Here is a 24,317-nt window from a genome sequence, read left to right as displayed (position 1 = left end):
CCTAGACTAAGCCCCACTTGTTGCAGCAGGTACAGTGGGAAAATGAGTAAACACCAGGAGGAGTGTCCACCACAGAGCTGAGGCGAACCACTTCTGCCAGAATACTCCATCTTGTTTTGGAGGGTGGTAGCCAATAGAATTAGCAATGTGTCCCCCTCTCCAAAGGGAGTGAGCGCAGGAAGGGTGTTGCACCCTCAGGGTCAGCCGTTGGCTACTGACCTCTGAGCCCTGTAGTGCCCCTAAATCTAGTATTTAGGGGCACCCCTGGACCTTCATCTTCAGATTCCTGGTGACCTAAAGAAGAAGTACTGAAGAGCCGAACCAGCAGTGAAGACTGTAGATGACAACTGATTTGGTCCCAGCCCTACCGGCCTGTCTGCTGCTTCAAGACTCCTGCTACAAGATGACTCATCCTGCAGTACCAGCGACCTCTACCAACCCCCACAGGACTGACTGCCGGCCTTCCCCAAAGACCAAAATCTCCTGAGGACAGCGGCGCTGTCGACAATGAAACCTCCAACCAAGACTCCAGACACCTCCGGATCTGCGAGTGCTGCCCACTCTACGCCCACGTCCAGGTGGCCCTCCTGACCAGAGAGTCCCCAGATGATTCTGACTTCAAGTTCAGCCCGTGTTGACCCCTCCTGCCCACCACAACGACCCTTGCAGCCTGCACCCAGCCGGCCCTGTGTTGCTGGTGGTGCACTCTTGGTGTCTTCCTAAACTTTGCCCTGTGGAGACCTTAACCGCTGAAGACTGGGACCGTAAATCTAGTACTTACCTGTAAACTGTGTATGCACAATAAAGAAATGTGATATGTAAATCATACTTGGTTTTCGGCTTATGTGTCGGTTGTACACTTGAAATAGAAAGGACTCATTATGCAGAGCCTATACTTGGAGGGGGATTGCCATTTTTTTTTTTTTCTCTTTTCACTGCCTCGCTTTAATATCAACGTGTAGTCTCCAGGGAACCCTTTGTTCATATGATCATATTGAGCTTTGTACAGTTCTCCTTACCCTCAAGACATTCTGTCCTCCATCTCTCGTCGCCTGTGTCGGCATAGGTCCTAATGGACAAGACTGCCATGATGTGGCATGACAAAAAGCAGGGTGGCATGGGATCATGTTCCTGGTGAAACTGAAGCTATTGTTTTGGCTCAGTCTCACTACTTCTAGAATTTTTGACCGATCCTGGTGAACACAAGTCGTCATCGAAAGGTGATTCAGTCTGTTTTTACCCTCTGTGGCACCCTTTCACTGAATCTGTTTGTTGCGCACAACAACGCGTATTGGCTGCTCTTCTGCACCATGCAGTATACACTGATAGGATCACAAGGAGATGCTTTTTATCTTTGATGGGGCTTCCAATTTAACAACTCATTTACTCGAATCTGTGTGTTTCCACAGGTTATGATGATGCTCTGTCAGGATGGTGTGTTGGTGATCTTGGTTGCACCTGTCTGGCCAGAAGACTGTGGTATTCAGATCAGCTCTGCTGGTCCCTGTTCTCTTCTGTTCACAGCAACCTTCTCTAACAATTGGACAGGCAGCTTCTGTATCCGAACCTCCAGAACCGCCATCTTTTTCCTGGAGATTGAGCATGGAAATCTGAGGTCTTTTTAGCTGCCTGCAGAAGTAGTTTACATCATTTTGTCAGCACAATGTCTATCCTCCATGTCTGTTTATGCCTGTTGACGGTCTTAGTAGGAAGGTGGCTCTGTATATACTATCTCAAAATGAGAGATAGTGTGCACAGAGTCCAAAGGTTCCACTTAGAGGTTGATAGTGGCAAAATTAGATAGTTCTACTGCTCTATTTTGTGGTAGTGTGGTCGAGCAGTAGGCTTATCAGAGGGTAGTGTTACGCATTTGAGGTACACACACAGGCAATAAATGAGGAACACACACTCAAAGACTTAACTCCAGGCCAATAGTTGTTAAATAGAAAAATATATGTTCGATGGCATCTGTCGCTGTAGATACACATGGTCTGCATAGCTCGCCATCTGGTGTTGGGTCGAAGTGTTACAAGTTGTTTTTCTTCGAAGAAGTGTTTTCGAGTCACTGGACCGAGTGACTCCTCCTTCTGTGCTCATTGCGCATGGGCGTCGACTCCATCTTCGATTGTTTTCTTTCCGCCATCGGGTTCGGACGTGTTCCTGTCGCTCCGAGTTTCGGAACGGAAAGATAGCTGAAAACGGAAGATTTTCGACGGTATCGTTGCGATCCGGTTCGAGATAAACACATACGACAACGCATTGAACATCGAAGCGCTTTGGTGCCCTTCGGGGTAGATTTCGGCACACCGTCGGGGCCTAGTCGGCCCGACCGCGTGGAGAACAACGCCGATGGAACGGACCCCGTTTCGATTCTGCCCTGAATGCCACAACAAATATCCCTATACGGACCAACACTCGGTCTGTAACCTGTGCCTGTCACCCGAGCACAGCGAAGAATCCTGTGAGGCCTGTCGGGCGTTCCGGTCCCGAAAAACTCTGCGCGGCCGTCGAGCGAGAAGACTGCAGATGCCGTCCACGCCAAAGGAGCATCGACAGTTCGAGACAGAAGAGGAACAGGAGGAATCCTTTTCCATCCAGGATTCAGACTCCGACGAACTCGACAATACAAAAACTGTGAGTAAGACGTCGAGATCAGAAATTAAAAAAGGCAAAAAGGCCCAGGGGACGCCACTGCCAACCGGCCATGGCTCAACCCAAATTCACGGTGACCAACAATCGGCACCGAAAAAGGCCCATTCAGTGTCGAGATCGTCCGACTCCGGTCGAGACACCGGCACGCAGCCTCCTCGGGACCGAGAGAGTGCTAAAGAGAAGCATCGACACCGAGAGTTCGGTGTCGACACGGATCGACGCCGAGACAGTGGCGCCGAAGACCATAGAGGCCAAGATTTTTCGGCACAAAAGAAGAGGAAGGTTAACACGGAGCCGAAAAAACAAACAACAGGGTTTTCGGAGCCGAAAAAAGCACCAACAGACCCAATTTCAGGCTCCTATACTGAAGAACTTTCTATGTCTTCACAAATGAAAAGACACAGATTCGAACAGGAACTGCAATCCACTGAAGTGGATCACACGCAAAAGCGTATCTTTATTCAACAGGGGACAGGGAAGATCAGTACCCTTCCACCTGTCAAAAGAAAGAGAACACTTCAGTTTGTAGCACGAGAGGCTCCTCAGCAACAAACAGCAAAGACGGTAACACCTCCTCCCTCGCCTCCACCTGTAACTCCGGCTTCGCCAACTTACACCCCGTCACATTCGCCAGCTCACACCGCCATGAGCCACGACGACCAAGATCAAGACGCGTGGGACTTGTACGAGGCACCAGTGTCTGATAACAGCCCAGACACATACCCAACTAGGCCATCACCACCTGAGGACAGCACAGCCTATTCACAAGTGGTGGCTAGAGCAGCTCAGTTCCATAATGTGGAACTACACTCTGAGCAAGTAGAGGATGACTTTTTATTTAACACCCTCTCCTCCACCCACAGCTCCTACCAAAGCCTGCCTATGCTCCCAGGCATGCTACGCCATGCAAAGGAGATCTTCAAGGAGCCAGTTAAAAGTAGGGCAGTAACGCCTAGAGTGGACAAAAAGTATAAGGCGCCTCCTACGGACCCTGTATTCATCACCTCTCAGCTGCCACCAGATTCTGTGGTGGTAGGGGCTGCCAGAAAACGGGCAAATTCACACACTTCTGGGGATGCACCTCCCCCAGATAAAGAAAGCAGAAAGTTCGATGCAGCCGGGAAGAGGGTCGCTGTCCAGGCAGCAAACCAGTGGCGCATCGCGAACTCACAAGCGCTGCTAGCGCGATACGACAGAGTCCACTGGGATGAGATGCAGCATCTCATTGAACATCTCCCAAAAGATCTACAAAAAAGAGCAAAACCGGTTGTTGAAGAGGGTCAAAACATTTCCAACAATCAAATACGCTCCTCTATGGATGCAGCAGACACAGCCGCAAGGACCATTAATACGTCGGTTACCATCCGTAGGCACGCATGGCTCAGAACGTCTGGATTCAAGCCAGAAATTCAGCAGGCAGTACTTAACATGCCAGTAAACGAAAAACTTCTGTTCAGTCCGGAGGTCGACACAGCCATAGAAAAGCTCAAAAAGGACACTGACACTGCCAAGGCCATGGGCGCACTCTACTCCCCGCAGAGCAGAGGATCTTATACCACCTTCCGCAAAACACCTTTTAGAGGAGGGTTTCGGGGTCAGGCCACACAAGCCAGTACCTCACAGTCCGCACCGTCCACCTACCAGGGACAGTACAGGGGAGGCTTTCGGGGCCAGTATAGAGGAGGGCAATTCCCTAGGAATAGAGGAAGATTTCAAAGCCCCAAAACCACTACCAACAAGCAGTGACTCACACGTCACTCACCCCCCCCACACAACACCAGTGGGGGGAAGGATAGGTCAATATTACGAAGCATGGGAGGAAATAACTACAGACACATGGGTCCTAGCAATTATCCAACATGGTTATTGCATAGAATTCCTGCAATTCCCTCCAGACATACCACCAAAATCACAAAATTTATCAAAACACCATTCACAGCTTCTAGAGATAGAAGTTCAAGCACTACTGCAAAAAAATGCAATAGAATTAGTACCAAGCACACAAATAAACACAGGAGTTTATTCACTGTACTTCTTGATACCAAAAAAGGACAAAACACTGAGACCAATTCTAGACCTCAGAGTAGTAAACACATTCATCAAATCAGACCACTTTCACATGGTCACACTTCAAGAAGTGTTACCATTGCTCAAAAAACACAACTACATGACAACCCTAGACCTCAAAGACGCATATTTCCATATACCAATACATCAATCACACAGAAAATATCTAAGGTTTGTATTCAAAGGAATACATTACCAATTCAAAGTATTGCCTTTCGGTTTAACAACCGCTCCAAGGGTATTCACAAAATGCCTAGCAGTAGTCGCTGCACACATCAGAAGGCAGCAAATACATGTATTCCCGTATCTAGACGACTGGCTAATCAAAACCAGTTCGCTCACACAATGCTCAAACCACACAAATCAAGTCATACAAACCCTCTACAAACTAGGGTTCACCGTCAACTTTGCAAAATCCAACGTTCAGCCAAGCAAAGTACAGCAATATCTAGGAGCCATAATAGACACGACAAAAGGAGTAGCAACGCCAACTCCACAAAGAATTCACAATTTCAACAGAGTCATTCAACACATGTCTCCAAATCAAACAATACAAGCAAGAACAATACTACAGCTCCTAGGCATGATGTCCTCATGCATAGCCATTGTCCCAAACGCAAGACTGCACATGAGGCCCTTACAACAGTGCCTAGCCTCACAGTGGTCTCAAGCACAGGGTCACCTTCTAGATCTGGTGTGAATAGACCGCCAAACTTACCTCTCGCTTCTATGGTGGAACAGTATAAATTTAAACAAAGGGCGGCCTTTCCAAGACCCAGTGCCACAGTACGTAATAACAACAGATGCTTCCATGACAGGGTGGGGAGCACATCTCAATCAACACAACATAAGAGGACAATGGAACATACATCAAACAAAACTGCATATAAATCATCTAGAATTATTAGCAGTTTTTCAAGCACTAAAAGCTTTCCAACCAATCATAACCCACAAATACATCCTTGTCAAAACAGACAACATGACAACGATGTATTATCTAAACAAACAAGGAGGAACACATTAAACGCAGTTAAGCTTATTAGCTCAAAACATATGGAAGTGGGCAATCCACCATCAAATTCGCCTCATAGCACAATTTATACCAGGGATCCAAAATCTCTCGAGATCACCAACAGGTCCACGAATGGGAAATTCACCCCCAAATTTTGAACACTTATTTCAAACTCTGGGGAACACCTCAGATAGACTTGTTTGCGACAAAGGAGAACGCAAAATGCCAAAACTTTGCATCCAGATACCCACACAAACAGTCCCAAGGCAATGCCCTATGGATGAACTGGTCAGGGATATTTGCTTACGCTTTTCCTCCTCTCCCTCTCCTTCCTTACCTGGTAAACAAACTCAGTCAAAACAAACTCAAACTCATATTAATAGCACCAACTTGGGCAAGGCAACCCTGGTACACAACGCTGCTAGACCTATCAGTAGTACCCTGCATCAAATTGCCCAACAGGCCAGATCTGTTGACACAACACAACCAAAAGATCAGACACCCAGATCCAGCATCGCTGAATCTAGCAATCTGGCTCCTGAAATCCTAGAATTCGGGCACTTACAACTTACCCAAGAATGTATGGAAGTCATAAAACAAGCCAGAAGGCCATCCACCAGGCACTGCTATGCAAGTAAATGGAAGAGGTTTGTTTGCTACTGCCATATTAATCAAATACAACCATTACACACAACTCCAGAACATGTAGTGGGTTACTTGCTTCACTTACAAAAATCTAACCTGGCTTTCTCTTCCATTAAAATACACCTTGCAGCAATATCTGCATACCTGCAGACTACCTATTCAACTTCCCTATATAAGATACCAGTCATTAAAGCATTCATGGAGGGCCTTAGGAGAATTATACCACCAAGAACACCACCTGTTCCTTCATGGAACCTAAATGTTGTCCTAACTAGACTTATGGGTCCACCTTTTGAACCCATGCACTCCTGCGAAATACAGTTCCTAACCTGGAAGGTGGCATTTCTCATCGCCATTACTTCCCTAAGAAGAGTAAGCGAGATTCAGGCGTTTACAATACAGGAACCTTTTATACAACTACACAAGAATAAGGTCGTCCTAAGGACCAATCCTACATTTTTGCCAAAGGTTATTTCACCGTTCCATCTAAATCAAACAGTGGAACTTCCAGTGTTCTTTCCACAGCCAGATACCGTAGCTGAAAGGGCACTACATACATTAGATGTCAAAAGAGCATTGATGTATTACATTGACAGAACAAAAAACATCAGAAAGACTAAACAACTATTTATTTCATTTCAAAAACCTCATGCAGGAAACCCAATATCAAAACAAGGTATAGCCAGATGGATAGTTAAATGCATCCAAATCTGCTACCTTAAAGCTAAACGACAGCTGCCCATTACACCAAGGGCACACTCAACCAGAAAGAAAGGTGCTACCATGGCCTTTCTAGGAAACATCCCAATGCAAGAAATATGTAAGGCAGCCACATGGTCTACGCCTCACACATTCACCAAGCACTACTGTGTAGACGTGTTATCCGCACAACAAGCCACAGTAGGTCAAGCCGTACTAAGAACATTATTTCAAACTACTTCCACTCCTACAGGCTGATCCACCGCTTTTGGGGAGATAACTGCTTACTAGTCTATGCAAAACATGCGTATCTACAGCGACAGATGCCATCGAACTGAAAATGTCACTTACCCAGTGTACATCTGTTCGTGGCATCAGTCGCAGTAGATTCGCATGTGCCCACCCGCCTCCCCGGGAGCCTGTAGCAGTTTGGAAGTTACCTTCAACTATTTATATATGTATCATCTCAACCTTAAATAGGTGCATACTTAGTCACTCCATTGCATGGGCACTATTACTACAATTCAACTCCTACCTCACCCTCTGCGGGGAAAAACAATCGAAGATGGAGTCGACGCCCATGCGCAATGGAGACAAAAGGAGGAGTCACTCGGTCCCGTGACTCGAAAGACTTCTTCGAAGAAAAACAACTTGTAACACTCCGGCCCAACACCAGTTGGCGAGCTATTGCAAAACATGCGAATCTACTGCGACTGATGCCACGAACAGATGTACACTGGGTAAGTGACATTTTCATTCTTGTGGATACGCTAACTCCTTGCAGATTCCTCACTGATCCAACCTGCCTCCCCATTCTGAGAAGTGGTCATACTCCTACTTATAGCATCCCCACTTAGTTTTGTAAAACTCCAATGCTATGAATCTTCGGACTACCTTCTCTGAAAGTGTGGGGAAAAAGGATGGGAAATTCACACCAGAGCGCCAGGATGGAGCCTTAGATTGCTCTGTGATGTCATATCTCAGGTTGATTCCAGAGCTGAGGTGCTGCTTAGTGGTACACTGAAGCTGTTTCATCTTTCCAGATCCAGCCTCGTTCCTGGAGGAGGTTCAAGATCTGAGGAATCTTCAGGTAGAGTATCCACCAAAAAGATTGTCACCAAATGTAAGTAATGTTTGATTCATGCCAGCTTTTCTGTAAAGCTGGCACTTCATTGTCTTGGCTAAAATAAACTTATTGATCTTGAGACATAAACGCTCCATGTCCAATTTCAGATCCATTTAGCTCACATGACATTGACCACTGGACCTTATTAATTCTTGTACATTGTACGCATGTGTTTCCTTTGCTGCTGAACATCCTATGTAATACAGCTGCACAATTCCTTTCCCATTCATTGCCATATAAAGTGACAAAAAGGCTACTTTACATGTTCCACTTTCCTTCCCTCCTTCAGGTCCATGTGTAATTGGTTTTGTAGCAGTTTTGGCAGCAGCTTTTCGCCAGATAACCACGTACTATGGGAGCTTCATATGGAATCAAGTGTACCAGATGAAGTCAAGGCTGTGTGTGTGTGTGGAAACATTTGCTAAACGTCTTAATGTTTGCTTTTTTATGTCCTATATGCAGGGCGTTTTCTGATTCCGAATCATTTATCAAATATGTGGGTGCTAATCAGCATACAACCTTCGCAACTGCAGAGAAAGATCTCAATCGTTCACGAGTGAGTATTTGTCTGGAATAGTGTGTATTGCCACTGTTTCTGCTTTCAGGAAATTTACAGTTTAGTCCATTTTGCACCTGTATTAATGTTTATGTGAACAGTTTTAAGTGCATCATTTATTGGGATCTGGAAACTGTTCCCGATAAGCAGAAACTTTAATTAATAAGAAAAAAAAACTAAAGTGAGCAAATAACAGCAGGTTTCCATGAGATACAACTCACCTTCTCTTTAAGTCACTGTAGAAGGAATTAGACTCCAGAATATAGAGCAGGAGACCCTTGAAACATAGTGAATTCAGACTCCAGTAATGCCAGCAGCTTTTTGCCATAGATAGTTACAATAATTTACAATCCTTTACAAAACATAGAGGCAGCCCATCTTTACGAAGAACTTGTAATCCATTGACAAAGCTGAGATAGACGGAGTAATCACAGAGATCTATTTAACAAAACGTTGTCTGAGGTCCTAGTAAGAGACACTTCAAAACTGGATGTCACAATCACATTTCTTATAAGTAACTCCTTGGTAACCCTTTGCACACTCCACATCCAACAGTGTCTTTTATTCCTGGACTGCTTCAGCCAACTATGGACATTTGCCGAACTTCAGTATGGGTGATAGCTTATCTTTATAAAGCAAATAGAGACTCTCCAGCAGAATCTAGTGTTTCTGATGGATACATCTTCCTGCAGATTCTTCACATCTGATAGACTTCTAGCTGCAGATTCCTTACCTTAGAATTCCCTGGCGTCTGCTTCAAATCAGAAATTTTTCTGCTGAGCAGTACCCTACGCGTGCCGTCGAGTGGCGTCGTTGGGATCCACGTGCGTCTAGCTCCACGTGGCGTAGTTGGAGCTGTCTGACACGACACAGTTTTTTATATAGGCACCACCCCAGCACACGTACGTCAGTTCTTTTCTTTCCATCCTGGTTAAGCGCAGATCCGAAAAGAGCTACTCTTTTTCTTTGATGTTCGTCTAAGTTTTTCGGCTTGATTTTTTGAACATGTCTTCTAGAAAGACTGGATTCAAACTGTGTGGTGCATGTCATCGCACCATGTTGGTCACTGATCCACACAGTGTGTCTCTGGTGTTTGGAAAAGGGTCACGACTCGAATTTGTGTTCCAACTGTCGGGACATGGCTCCGAAGGCCTTGAGTGAGAGATCCCTCAAACTTCTTGCGCCCGACAGCCGTCTTCGGTCAGCGAGACTCCAAGGAGGTCATGGTCCCGCAGTAGGTGGAGGTCGCGGCACTGCTCCTGGAGCCCCAAGTCCTCTTCCTCGCATTGGAAGTCATCTGATCATTCAGGTAAGAGGCACAAGAAGAAGAAGTCCAAGAGGACTTCGACTTCGCCATGCCCGTCGGCTGAGCGCTGTTCCGCGGAGGGCCGACTTTGCGTCTTCCCCCTTTTCCGGGAACCAGAGCGACCCCCGCTCAAATCAAAGAATTTTACGATGCCATGCTGTAGTGCTTTCCTCTTATTTAGTTTCTAAGCACTAACATAACACAACAGAAATGCACTTCTGAGGTCAAAGAAGACTTTTATTGTTATTTTATTCTTCCCCAACCACAATGTTTATGAATGAATGACGAATTAGTAGCTTTCAAGTCCGCGTTAATCAAACAAAATATATCAGTTTGCAATATACACAGCAGGTTATATTTATAAGATATTGAATGCAAAGCAAAACAAATACTTCACCGTGTAGGAACTATTTACAGCTACATCTTTCTAAGGTCTGCAAGCTGAGACCCCTGTCAGCCGCGAGAAAGAGTGTCATCTACCCACACGGGATGCTGGCAACTGGCGCCAAGCTCCAGCACGAGGTCCGGCAGATTCGAATCTGACTCTCTGCAGCCTGTTACATTCGTTACAAAGGTGTGCCCCCTCCTCTCAGACCTGGGAAACTGAGCAAGCCTTTTGGAGACTGGCCAGGTCTCCAAGACTACTCCTGTTCCCAAGCTCAAGGGAAGAGAAACGACGCCCATGTACTCTCTCTTATCAGGTCTAGTCTACTGTGAGAGCAAAACATCTTGGTTCTCTGGTGCAAAAACACAGCTTGGAAAAATACAGAACTCCACGTTAAAGGCAATGGGCAGCTAACCTAAATATCAAATGCAATGTCATGTTAAAGGCAATAGGCAGCTAACCTAAATATCAAATGCAATGTCTAGTGTCATGTCAAAGCCAATAGGCATCTAAGCTGAATACAAAATACAATGTCTTATATCATGTCAAAGCCCATAGGCAGCTGAGCTGAATACAAAATGCAATGTATAATATCATGTCAAAGCCAAAAGGCAGCGGAGCTGAATACAAAATGCAATGTCTAATATCATGTCAAAGCCAATAGGCAGTTAAGCTGAATATCATGTCAAAGCCAATAGGCAGTTAAGCTGAATATCATGTCAAAGCCAATAGGCAGTTAAGCTGAATACAAAATGCAATATATAATATCATGTCAAAGTCAATAGGCAGCGGAGCTGAATACAAAATGTAATATATGATATCATGTCAAAGCCAATAGGCAGAATATCTAATAGCATGTCAAAGTCAATAGGCAGCTAAATTGAATACATCATGTCAAAGTCAATAGGCATGCAATGTCAAAGCCAATAGGCGGCTAGACTGGATACAGCATGTCAAAGCCAATAGGCAGAATACAGAATGTAATGACTAATGCAATGTCAAAGCCCATAGACGGCTAAACTGAATACAGAAAGTAATGGCTAATGCCATGTCAAAGCCAATAGGCGGCTCAACTGAACAAAACATACCATGTGCTACTGGTGAACATTGAGCAACTAATATGCGCAGTGGTGAAACACAAAGTCATTGGTCAAAACAAAACTCCATCAAATAGCAGGACATTCCGCCCTTTGACCAATGAATTTTTGTTTCACATATCTCATATTTCAAACAAACAAAAAAAAAACATTATCAGCAAATCAAATTTCAATGATCAAAGCAATCCCTGTAAAGCAATAGAAGTGAATTAACACATTGATTTCATAACCTTTCACATCAGATACATCTATACAGAAAAGACTGGGCAATTTTTTTTTTTTTATTTTTTTTTTTCTGAATGAGTCTCTAATTCAACAGTGTTAGCAATTTGATGTGGCATGAGTTCTACTCATGTAAAGATGCACGGTCCACTTGAAAGGTTTGCTGGAAGGTAAGCAAAAGTCAGAGTTCCATACGAGAGGGAAAAAAAAAAAATCACAGCTTGAAGAATGCAATCAAACAAGTTGAACTTGAACTGAAGGCGCAGTTTGCGCAAAATGGATCCATGGTGCTGGCACTTTACTCAGCCAGGTTCAGGTTGGGGATTCGGTCCCTTCCCCGACCCCACACGCACACACCGGAAGGGGGACCACGCAGCACACTCAGGGACAGTGGCGAAACGTGGTCGGATCTGCAAAAGAAACAAGTATGACTTTTCTTGCAAATAACATTTTTCATTTAAACTGCACCCTTCCTCTTTCTTTCCCTGTTTTATAATCAGCAGGACGTTTTTGAGGCCCTTTGTTATATTTTCTGTAGGTTCTGGAGGGTAACTTGGGGCGTCAGCCCACACATCAGCACTGAGGTTTTTATCTGCTGCACCACAGCTTCCCTTTTCTTGCACTGTCAGAAGGGCTGGGGCAGACTCATTCTTTACCAAACCTCCATTCACTGCATTTTTGTCAAGTTGGGCCATTCTGTCTCCAATTTGTATGAATGAATCAGATTCTTTTCTAGGTATCAGCATAATTTCGATTTTTCCTTGGTAATTTGCAGCAATCACTCTCCCTAAAACCTGATCAATTTGCCATTTCTGTTCTGGTAACTTTCCTCTCCCCAACTGCTCTGTGACTGCTTGCATGACAGATTGCTTTTGTGCGTGCTGCACAGTTTTTATCAAATCTAGGGGAATGTGCATCTCTCTCATCTCTGCCCACCTGTAAGTGGCCTTTTCACATTTCTGGGGCACCCACATAGCCATCCCCACTAAGGCAGAATTCTGGGTGAACACTTCTCTCTCTGCATTTTTCTCATTAACATCTGCAAGGTAATTGAACCAGTTAGGTACAAGCCATGTGGCTAAAACATTATCAAAGAACCAAAAATCAGCGTAAAAATGACACATCTCACGTAGGTCTTGCTTTAAAATCTGACACACATTATACAATGCTGTTCCTTCTACTGTGCCAGAAAGCAACATTTCAGTCAATGAATCATTAGTAAAACAAACATGCTTTTTATCTTCAGTAGACACGAATTCAAATGGTGCACACAATTTCATTGATAATTCTTTTACCTGTGGTACTCTAGCCCTGTCTTGCAAGTACCAGATCCATTGTATGATTCTAGCTAGGGGCACTATTTTCTTTCCTTGTTCATGATTTAAATGTACATAAGTATTTCCTTCTTGCACTGCGCAGAAACCTAAAGTCTGCATTATTTCATTTGCCAAATCACAAGCGCGCAGCTGCATATAATTTTTCACAGTGACCATATACAAAAGTGTTAGGATTTCACTCAAATGAGGGCTTTTCTTTTTCCAAAAATCAAACAAGCTAATGAAACTCGGGGTGTCTTGCTCTAAAATCCTTCGTTTTACTTGTGCATTTTGCAACGTAACTCGTAAATCACATTCTGGTCTCTCGTCCCTGTTATCAGTTAAGGAATGCACTTTGGCTGCCAAAAACCCTGGCTCACACGAAAACTCAGTGCAGCTCGGAGCTGTCTTAACCCCCTCATTACTGGAATGGGACAAGGAAGATTCTTCAAAAACAGCCCTTTTATAACTTTCCGTCGGGCTAATTTGCTCACGTAAATTCCTATTTTCATGTTCCAACTTCCTACATTTCTCCTGCATTTCTCTGTAAGCAGATAAAGGTATCCAGACCTTTCTGTCATCATTACTTCCAAAACACACGTTTTCTACATATATACAACAGGAATTATTTCTCAAAACATTATCAGGCCTTTTAGCTACACATGCATTTTCTTCTGTAATTCCCCAAACAGAAAACAATTCACAGTTTTTCTTAGCACCATCAGGCAGTTCATCAACACATGTATTCTCAGACATGGTCTGCCGTGCTACTGTGATTCTCCAAACAGAAAACAATTTCTGTAATTCTCCAAACAACAAAAAAACAATTACACTTTCTAAAGTGTGCACTTAGAAATCTACTAACTCGTCAAACCCCTTCTTAATCACCTCTTAATGACCGACACCCCACGACCTCTGGTACCAATTGTAGTGCTTTCCTCTTATTTAGTTTCTAAGCACTAACATAACACAACAGAAATGCACTTCTGAGGTCAAAGAAGACTTTTATTGTTATTTTATTCTTCCCCAACCACAATGTTTATGAATGAATGACGAATTAGTAGCTTTCAAGTCCGCGTTAATCAAACAAAATATATCAGTTTGCAATATACACAGCAGGTTATATTTATAAGATATTGAATGCAAAGCAAAACAAATACTTCACCGTGTAGGAACTATTTACAGCTACATCTTTCTAAGGTCTGCAAGCTGAGACCCCTGTCAGCCGCGAGAAAGAGTGTCATCTACCCACACGGGATGCTGGCAACTGGCGCCAAGCTCCAGCACGAGGTCCGGCAGATTCGAATCTGACTCTCTGCAGCCTGTTACATTCGTTACAAAGGTGTGCCCCCTCCTCTCAGACCTGGGAAACTGAGCAAGCCTTTTGGAGACTGGCCAGGTCTCCAAGACTACTCCTGTTCCCAAGCTCAAGGGAAGAGAAACGACGCCCATGTACTCTCTCTTATCAGGTCTAGTCTACTGTGAGAGCAAAACATCTTGGTTCTCTGGTGCAAAAACACAGCTTGGAAAAATACAGAACTCCACGTTAAAGGCAATGGGCAGCTAACCTAAATATCAAATGCAATGTCATGTTAAAGGCAATAGGCAGCTAACCTAAATATCAAATGCAATGTCTAGTGTCATGTCAAAGCCAATAGGCATCTAAGCTGAATACAAAATACAATGTCTTATATCATGTCAAAGCCCATAGGCAGCTGAGCTGAATACAAAATGCAATGTATAATATCATGTCAAAGCCAAAAGGCAGCGGAGCTGAATACAAAATGCAATGTCTAATATCATGTCAAAGCCAATAGGCAGTTAAGCTGAATATCATGTCAAAGCCAATAGGCAGTTAAGCTGAATATCATGTCAAAGCCAATAGGCAGTTAAGCTGAATACAAAATGCAATATATAATATCATGTCAAAGTCAATAGGCAGCGGAGCTGAATACAAAATGTAATATATGATATCATGTCAAAGCCAATAGGCAGAATATCTAATAGCATGTCAAAGTCAATAGGCAGCTAAATTGAATACATCATGTCAAAGTCAATAGGCATGCAATGTCAAAGCCAATAGGCGGCTAGACTGGATACAGCATGTCAAAGCCAATAGGCAGAATACAGAATGTAATGACTAATGCAATGTCAAAGCCCATAGACGGCTAAACTGAATACAGAAAGTAATGGCTAATGCCATGTCAAAGCCAATAGGCGGCTCAACTGAACAAAACATACCATGTGCTACTGGTGAACATTGAGCAACTAATATGCGCAGTGGTGAAACACAAAGTCATTGGTCAAAACAAAACTCCATCAAATAGCAGGACACCATGCGCCTTGTTTTTGAGTGGGTTGCACCCTCTGGTGGGTCAGCAGGGGCCCCATCAGGTTCGACGTTGGCGGCTTTGGCCTCAGCGCCATTTGGGGACCCCAAGATTAGATAGCATATCCGGACCAGCGCCGGGTCCGACATCGACGCTTCCTCCGGCGCCCACTGGTAATAGCCCCATCCTCATTCCAGATGATCCGGAGTGACTTTGTACGACACAGACTACGACGGTGCCAATTAGGCCCATATCATTGCCTGAACCCTATTTTGAACAGCCAGGCACGGGAGAGGAGTGGGAGGGGTCTGAGGACCCTTTGGAGTGTGAATTGGAGCAAGAGCAGGACTGGTATGAGGATCTAGGGGAAGCCAGTGGACTGGATACGTCTCCAAATACTAGCATGCTCTCTCCTCCTAATGTGGCTACAGAGGAGGGAGCTTCTTATGCTATGGTGGTGCGTAGGGCAGCTGAGGTCTTGGACCTAGACTTGCCCACGATGCCAGTCAGGACGAATCTCCTGACAGAGGTGCTTTAGCCGAGGGTGACTATAACCGAGCCAATGTTGCCCTTCGGTGACGCCCTAACGGACGTCCTTCTGGCAACATGGTCCAAACCCAGCACAGGGGCTTCTGTGAATAGGACGGTCAGCCGCCTTAATAGATCTGCTCCAAACGACCCTAGTTTCCTTACCCATCACCCCACTCCGGAGAGCTTAGTGGTCGAAGACTCCACTCCTTGGGGTGCCTTTGCTTCCGCTCCCCCGGATAGGGAATCCAAGAGGCTGGATCAGCTTGGAAAGAAAATGTTTTCTTCCTCCAGCCTGGCATTGAGGTCTGTAAACACCTCTTGCCTATTGGACTATTGTTCCCATACTTTATGGGATACGGTGGCACAGGTGCTGCCCCAGGTCCCGGAGGGCGTACGGGACACTCTAACCCAGGCTGTCAAGGATGGGAGAGATGCAGCCAAGTTTAGAATCAGGTGTGGATTGGACACGACCGACTTCGCTGGGTAGAGCGATTGCGTTGACAGTGGTCCTACGTCGCCACGCCTGGCTTTGTTCGACTGGCTTTTCAGGGGATGTCTAGTCTAGTTTGATGGACATGCCCTTTGATGGCTCTCGTATTTTTGGTGAGACGGCAGACTCCACGTTCAAGGATTCTCGAGCTCTGGCCAGATCCTTGGGCCTCTCAGCCCCAGCTCGCCAGCAGTCTGTCTTCTGTCCCTTTTGAGGCTTCCGAAGGGGCGCGGTACCACGCCAGCCACAACTCAGCTGCCGTCCTCAGGCTTCACACTATCCTGGGAGAGGATGTGGTCATGGTACCATCAGACCCAGAGGGTCTGGCCAGCGGTCGGCCACCACACAACCCCACTCCACAGCGCCCAAGCCCTCTTAGTGTGGTTCTGCAATACCATGTCCGTTGGAGGGAGGATTCAATTTCATCTCCCTCACTGGCATTCCATCACAACGGACAAATGGGTCTTGCAGATCATACGGAAGGGCTATTCCCTCCCCTTCCAGTCTTTTCCCTCCTTCTATTCCCTCCGACATAAAAACAGCTGATGGAGCATCATTTGGTTTTGCTCCGCAAGGAAGTTATGGCTCTCTTGGTCAAGGGAGCTATAGAGAGGGTCACGATGTCAGAAGAAGTCAGTGATTGTTATTCCTGCTACTTTCTGATTCCCAAAAAGAACAAGGGCCTTAGCCCTGTCTTGGATTTAAGGACGTCAATCTCTTCCTCAAGAAGGAGAAATTCAAGATGCTCACTCTTGCTCAGGTCATGTCTGCCCTAGACCAAGGAGACCAGATGGTAGCGTTGGACTTGACAATTTTGGGAATTTTGTCGTGTAATCAGGTATTGGCTGAGTAGTCCAGCAAATGCAAAGTCTTAGACCCCACCGCTGATCCACCAATGTAGGAAGTTCGCTCTGTATATACTATCTCAAAGTGAGAGATAGTGTGCACAGAGTCCAAGGGTGGTCGAGCAGAAGGCTTATCAGAGGGTAATGTTACACATTTGTTGTACACACAAAGGCAATAAATGAGAGAACACACTCAAACTCCAGGCCAATAGGTTTTTATATAGAAAAATAGAATTTTCTTAATTTATTTTTAGAACTACAAGATTCAGAATTTAGGTAAGTACATAAATTGTAAGGTACTTCACACAGGTAAGTATAGAACTTTGATTTAAAACAGTAGTGTAAGGAAATGCCTCCTTGGCATGGTTATCCCCTGACTTTTTGCCTTTTGTTGATGCCAGTTATGATTGAAAGTGTGCTGGGACCCTCCTAACCAGGCCCGTGCACCAGTGTTCTTTCCCTAAACTGTATCTTTGGTCCTACAATTACCAATGCCCTGGCACACAGAAAAGTCCCTTGTAAATGGTACCCCTGGTACCAAGGGCCCTGCTGCCAGGGAAGGTCTCTAAGGGCTGCAGCATGTCTTCTGCCACCCTGGGGACCACTCACTCAGCACATGCACACTGCCTCACAGCTTGTGTGTGCTGGTGGGTAGAAAATGACTAAGTCGACATGGCACTCTCATCAGAGTGCCATGTCCACCTCACACTGCCTGTGGCATAGATAAGTCACCCCTCTAGCAGGCCTTACAGCTCTAAGGCAGGGTGCACTATACCACAGGTGAGGGCATATGTGCATGAGCCCTATGCCCCTTCAGTATCTGAGCAAAACCTCAGACATTGTAAGTGTAGGGTAGCCATAAAGAGTATATGGTCTGGGAGTTTGTCAAACACGAACTCCACAGTTCCATAATGGCTACACTGAAATCTGTGAAGTTTGGTATCAAACTTCTCAGCACAATAAATGCACACTGATGCCAGTGTGGGATTTATTGTGAAATACACCCAGAGGGCATCTTAGAGAATTCCCATGAATACCAGTCCGACTCCTAGTGCAGACAAGTTTCTGCCAGCCTGCCGCAACCAGAGGAGTTGTTGGCCAGATGGGGAGAGTGCCTTTGTTACTCTGTGGCCAGGAACAAAGCCTGTACTGGGTGGAGGTGCTTCTCACCTCCCCCTGCAGGAACTGTAACACATGGCGGTGAGCCTGAAAGGGTCATGCCTTTTGTTACAGCACCGCAGGGCATCTCACATTAGTATTATCTAATTTTGCCACCATCAACCTTTAAGAGAAACCCTTGGACTCTCACTTTGAGATAGTATATACAGAGCCAAACCCCTGCGGGATGATAAATGATCCAGTGCCAGGAACAGCATTGAGGCTCAGAACAGTCCTAGAAGCAGGACATTTCTCTCAAATATCAAAGAGACTTCTTCCTATGGTGCCTTTTTTTATTTCTGTGAGTCGATCCTTCCAGTGTTTGTTACTTACTTGACTTTGGTGAAGGGAAACACTTTGGGGTGTCCCTTCTGGTTAAATAACAGTAGCTTTTTATGGATACTTCTAATGGTAGATTTTACAGTTTTGAATTCCCCTGAGCACAAGTCTGGATCCACAACCTTTTCCTAGCAATTGATCTTGCGCTACAATTCATGATCCCTTTGGGTTTTGTAGTAGTTTCATCCTGCCTCCTAAAGGGATGGTGTGGATCCATAGGTAAGCGCCACCCATGCGCTTTCAGTTCTGTTCCTTTCGCCCCCATTCTATGCAGCATTTAGGGTCTCTTCTGCTACGTATTTGCCTGTTTTTCACTGACTTCCAAAATTATATTTTGAGTCTGTGTGCTAGGGAGATGACTGAAGACTATAGACTTCAAATTGATTGCACCTTCAGGAAGCAAATGCCATTATTGGACTCACATGAAGTTTGTCTTTAGTGCCTCAGAAACAAGCATGATTCAGAACCATGCAAAAAATGTTCCCTGATGGATTCAAAGGTCTCACTAGGGAATGGAAAATAAAGCTGTGCATTGCCAAATGCAGGATATGAGGCTGGTTGCCACTTCAAGTCCCAGCCCTGGTCCAGGTAGCCGTCTTCAAATTAGTAAAAGATAAAATCACTTTCCTCCTCACTCATTGTCCAAGTAGCGATCACGCAGTCCGCACTTTTGAAAGTTTGACTTCGCTTCAGTTGACACTGACGCTTCACTTTGAAGTCATCTTGCCATGGGTTTCTTCTACCTAGGTTCTGCGTAGTAAGAGACAGGATTAGACTGCCATAGAGTCCAGTATCACCATCTGTTGCCACTGCAGCGATTGCTGTAAAATGTTTCCAGATTCGGTCTGGCGCTTGGTGGAATTCAAAAGGTGAGGAATCTGCTGTTTTATAAAGTGGTCACCTGAAAAAGCGTTACCAGAGTTTTTTTGCTTCAATCTGACTTATGGGATTTAGGTGCATCAATGAATAGGGAGTAACAGGTGGCAGAGGCATGGTTTGACCCCAGACACCATACTGATGGGGGGGTCTGACAATGACATTTCTTGTGACACTGTAGTAGGGTTTGAGTCTTGTGATTTGAAGAAAAAACCTTTGGCTTAGTCATTATCGAAAAACTAGGAAATGTCATCAATAAAGCCCCAGAAGAGCTACTGACCATCCTCGATAAGGCATGGAAGAACAGGACGTGACATCAGCACCTTGGTTTGCTCCTAACGTACTTTGATGTCATCACATCCAGCAGGCAGAGTTGCAACTGAAGCTACATTGTACTGCCCTGTCGACCTTTGAAGAAATATTGCTTTGGAAAAAGGTATCTGAATCTAGTATGGTGCCTGGAGGTTACCAAAGAGTTGAGAAATTTGCTGAAAGATGTGTCCACCAGGAGTACTTAGAAGAAAGAAAATGTTACTCATTTGTTTTGATTTGTCCTGTGAAACTCTGTTTGAGTGGCCTCTGAGCTACTAGGCTTAAACCACAGACTAAGGTTGTTTGCCTCTGATGTCCCTTACTGCAACCTAATATATCTCTAGAAAGTGAGCCAAGTAAACCCCTTCCTTACTTGACTCTCAGTGGAAGCAATGGTGGCCAGTCACTGGCTTCTCAGGGAGGGAGTGTTCAAGTTTAGAACTTGGCAATCACGCAGCAACTCTGTAGCTTGTTATACAGCCTAGTGCTCATCTTTACAAAGAAAAGTACTTTAATACACACTAGAATGTAATACTACACACTACTTCAACAGAATGCAGTTTAGTGTCTCTAGGTACAATCTAGGTAGTGCTGCACTTTTCCTCCCTCCCACCTTGATTCATGCTCCCCCAGTAGATCTAGGTGCTGCCACTCCACTGATATCCAGTATGAGGTTGTAATATGAATAAAGTACAGCCCCAGTTTGTATCACTCCCAAATTGGTGTACTAAGATCTCCGTTCACATTCACAGTCTTATCACTTAGTAATGGAACAGTTCCCGATGGATCAACTCAGAACCTGGTTCTTGGACAGGATTGCATCCTTGCACAGGAGAGGTGGCGGATAAACTGCCAGTTCACCTGGGTTTCCCACTTTTTCTGGTGGTCTCAGTCTCAACAGTACACCCAACAAAAGCTGTCCTGACTTTGTGAGGTCCTGATTGAATCAACAATGAGGAACTCAGTGTAATATAGCTCCTAACTGGGAGCTCCCAGACCTCCCTCCTGTATTGGGCATTTTATTTTGTAAAGTGCAGCTTGTTCACAACCATGCCCCCAGATGACGTCCAATACTGTTGCATTTAGGGCCTTAAAGAAGGAGGCAGAGAGAATTACTGGCACTGAGGCAAGGCGGTATAACAGCCTAGGGAGTATTAGCATCTTCGCAATTGCTATCCAGCCTAATGTGAACTGCAGGAGGGCGGTCCTAAAGGGGGTAGATTGCTTAATTGATGTAAGCCCTCTTCCTAGGTTTACCTCTATTATGTCGACTTCAACGTGGTATATGCGTATACCCAGATAGGTAAACTTAGACCCCAGTTTTGTTTGTAGCACCACGTGCTACTGTATATCGGTATGGGTCTCATGGGGAATAGGCCTGACTTGTGCCAGGTGACCTCCTAGGTTAAATGTCTCCAAACATCTCTAATGTCTCAATTAGTCCTGTGAGGAAGTCACAGGCTCAGCGTAAGCAAATTCATGCATCATCAGAATATAGAGAGACCACAATGCAACTTGCAAATGCCCCTATGGCCCATTCGTGCTAGGGATTTTATTACCAGTATAAATATCAACAGTGATAGAGGAAAGCCTTGACATGTTCCCGGTTGTATATCCAAGCAAGCCAAGATTGGCTGTTGTGTGTTGACTTTGGCCAATAGCAGTTTGTAAATGGTTATGAACCAGCTAAGGAAGTTAAGGCAAAAACCCATTTCCTTGATCACCTCCAATAAGTACGGCCTTCAAAGTGCTTCAATTAATTTCTCAGTATCCATGGAGACTGCCAAGAAGTCCCAATAGATCATCTCACATCAGGCTCAGTACTCAGCAAATATTAAGGAAAGGTATTCTTCTCCGGGATGAACCCGTTCTGATCCTTATAAACCAAGGTTCCCGTTATGGCCATTAACATTTCCCCCAGGATCTTGCCTAGTAGCTTAAAGTCAAGATTAAGGAGCGACCGAAGTCAGTACGAACGGACATCAGTTGGGTCCCATCTTGGTTTAAGGAGCCCCATTATTAATGCCTCTCTCATGGAATCTGGGAGCTTGCCTTCTGTCCTTGCCTTCTTGTCGAACAGAGTAGTTTAGGTGCTCCCTGTGTGCTATATGTGCTGTAAAATTCTGTTGAAAACCTGTGTAACACAGATGTTTAATTTCTCACCATTTGGCAAACTAACATGTATAGCTCCTCTGCTTGAAGTGGCAGCTCCAACTCATTGCATTGTAAGTGATTCAGTTTGGGGGACTGGGTACCTTGGACATAGTCATGTATGTTCTCCGTGGTACTTGAGTTTGGATCTGTGAGGAGTGATGCGTAGTACTCTGCAAATGCGGTTTGTCGTTTTGAGTGTTAGCCATACACCCACCCCCCAATTTCCACCCAAGCCTCACCCGACCCCCGTGTCTGGACCCCCCTATTGCAGTTTGGGTTGTTTCTCTCTTCAGGACCTATGCCTACCTGTTTTATCTACCCCTCCATGTTATCTGGTTATGTATTCCTCATAATCAAGCTTCCTGCACCTATTTGACACTTCTGTGTTGCTTGCACAAGTCTTAGGTATCTTTCTACTTTGCTCAGCTTCAAAAGTGTCTTGTTTGTCTGCAGCTTGTGGCATTAGGCATTGGAGGGTAGTGGGCTGGCTCGGCCCGTTCCAAGTCCAAAATATGGTTAAAGTCCCCTCCACAAAAGCTCCTAGCCTGTAAGTTGTGTATAAGGGCTGGGGTAAGTGGTCTAAGAAGCTAAAATGATTTATAGTAGGAGCATAGATCGCTAGGGGTAGTCATTGTTATCCATCCATCTGTCCTTATACCACCGCATATGTACCCTCTGGGTCTGGTTTACATATTTCCATGATAAATGGGGATCCCTATTTTTTTCAGGACAAGCCACAAGAGGATGGTGATAAAATACAAGCCTATTTAACTGGTCTTTTTTCAGTCCATCTGTACCTTACTTACATGTTCTGACTGTACGGAAAACATTTCTAAGTGATGCATAAACTGACTTTAATGCCTTATAATGAATTTAAGAAAGAGCCCAAACTTAGGTTTCATCCAATCAGACTGCTTTGCCTTCTAGAATACTCCTGTCAGAAGTTCCAGTCCCTCAGATTTTCAACTGTACATCGTGCTAGGGAGTCTTCCCTGAGCTCTGCTCAGTTATATCTACTTGGATATATTTCAAGGACTTTTCCCAACATTTCTGTGCTTTGGGTGCTTTTGTCCTTTTCCCCATAGTGCCTTTTTGCTACCAATTTGACTTTCTCATATCAGCTTGTTAGATAAGGAGAAGAAATGTCTATTCAGAGCCTGCAATACCTGTGGTAAAAAGAGACTTAATTCAGAGGATCCTCATTAGGATTGCATTTATTTCCTTTATGCAGATCATACAGCCAAAGATTGTAAGGTATGTAGTACTTTTTCCACTAAAACCTTAAAAGACAGAAGGAAGGCTTCTGATTTGGCTTCAGAAGCTCAGAACTAGGAAGGAGCCTGTGTCTGGGTCTGATGGTGAGGACTCCTCTGTGTCCTCAAGGAGATCACATAAAAGGGAGAGATCATCCCATTTTCACTCCTCCTGTGAACGGCGTAAGAAAGCCTCACAAAAAACATTCATTGGTCTTGCAAGGCTGCAGTCCTTCAAAATCTTCTCAGGAAACGACTGCTCCTCCGTCGACTGGAGAAACAGTTTTCTTGACGACAATCCTTCCAACTTCGTCAATGACACGGTCAACTACTCTGTCAACGACAGAAAAAAAACACAAAAACATGAAAAAAAGAAAATATTTGACCCCAGAACACACCTCACCAAGCGAGGTGACTCCTCTGGTACCAGCTCATCTGTTGGATGACGAAGACTCTGAGGATGAAGGAACCTTGGGTTTGCACACAGTCCTTCTGAGCTGCATGTAAAGGGCCAGGATGAGGAAGAAGAGTATGATGAGGGGGAATATGAACTATATCAGCACACATACCAGGACAAAATGGTTGGTCTACCTGGTTCTCTGGTTTTGGACCTGCAATTTATGCTTTCAGATTATCGAAAGTGTTTTCCACCTACTGCAGCTACTGCACAAAACGCATTCACACCTGCAAGGTCACCTACTATTCAGCCTTTTACTCTAAGACGTAGGCCAGTACCATTGTCTGAATCAGCAAAGCATACCCTTCAGACAGCTCTTTTTCAAGACCCAGCAACCTCTGATGATGATGATAACACAGAAGGAGAGATTGAGATGTCCACACAGAATGGGATGACTGTCTCATACCCACACAGTCGTCTCCTTCACCCACTCCATTTGAATCCCCACCTGAGGCCATGGGAGGTTTCATTATCTATTAGAAAGGGCAG

The 24,317-nt window shown here is 44.9% G+C and overlaps 2 protein-coding genes across 4 annotated transcripts in view; one reads left to right on the top strand and one right to left on the bottom strand.

The window, feature by feature from the left end:
- Positions 1–24,317, top strand: part of LOC138296807 (exportin-5-like) — a 1,394,731-nt gene that overhangs the window by 528,364 nt on the left and 842,050 nt on the right. For both annotated transcript variants that reach the window (XM_069236253.1, XM_069236252.1), the window contains exon 19: positions 8,664–8,757. In XM_069236253.1, the coding sequence (XP_069092354.1) occupies positions 8,664–8,757 (94 nt within the window). The remainder of the gene's footprint in view (positions 1–8,663; positions 8,758–24,317) is intronic.
- On the bottom strand, positions 10,272–15,411 carry LOC138296806 (uncharacterized). 2 transcript variants are annotated; one of them, XR_011203904.1, is made up of 2 exons: positions 14,249–15,411; positions 10,272–12,177 (listed from the first exon to the last, which is right to left on the bottom strand). XR_011203904.1 is itself a non-coding variant. In XM_069236251.1 (2 exons), exons 1-2 carry the CDS (start codon positions 13,837–13,839, stop codon positions 12,066–12,068), a joined length of 1,248 nt encoding a protein of 415 aa, XP_069092352.1. In that variant the 5' UTR covers positions 13,840–15,411; the 3' UTR covers positions 10,281–12,065. The 2 variants fall into 2 exon arrangements, 1 of the variants encoding a protein (XP_069092352.1); XM_069236251.1 differs by having other exon boundaries at positions 10,281–12,177; positions 12,704–15,411.

Source organism: Pleurodeles waltl, chromosome 5 (assembly GCF_031143425.1).
Source record: "Pleurodeles waltl isolate 20211129_DDA chromosome 5, aPleWal1.hap1.20221129, whole genome shotgun sequence".
Lineage (NCBI taxonomy): Eukaryota > Metazoa > Chordata > Amphibia > Caudata > Salamandridae > Pleurodeles > Pleurodeles waltl.
This window is presented reverse-complemented; position numbering and strand designations above follow the sequence as displayed.

Excerpts from the sequence above, each read along its gene's own strand:
- LOC138296806 (XM_069236251.1), bottom strand. The coding sequence starts at position 13,839 with ATGTCTGAGAATACATGTGTTGATGAACTGCCTGATGGTGCTAAGAAA. Across the intron at positions 12,178-12,703 it reads TGTGAAAAGGCCACTTACAG|ATCCGACCACGTTTCGCCAC; the intron begins GTGGGCAGAGAT and ends TTTCTTTTGCAG.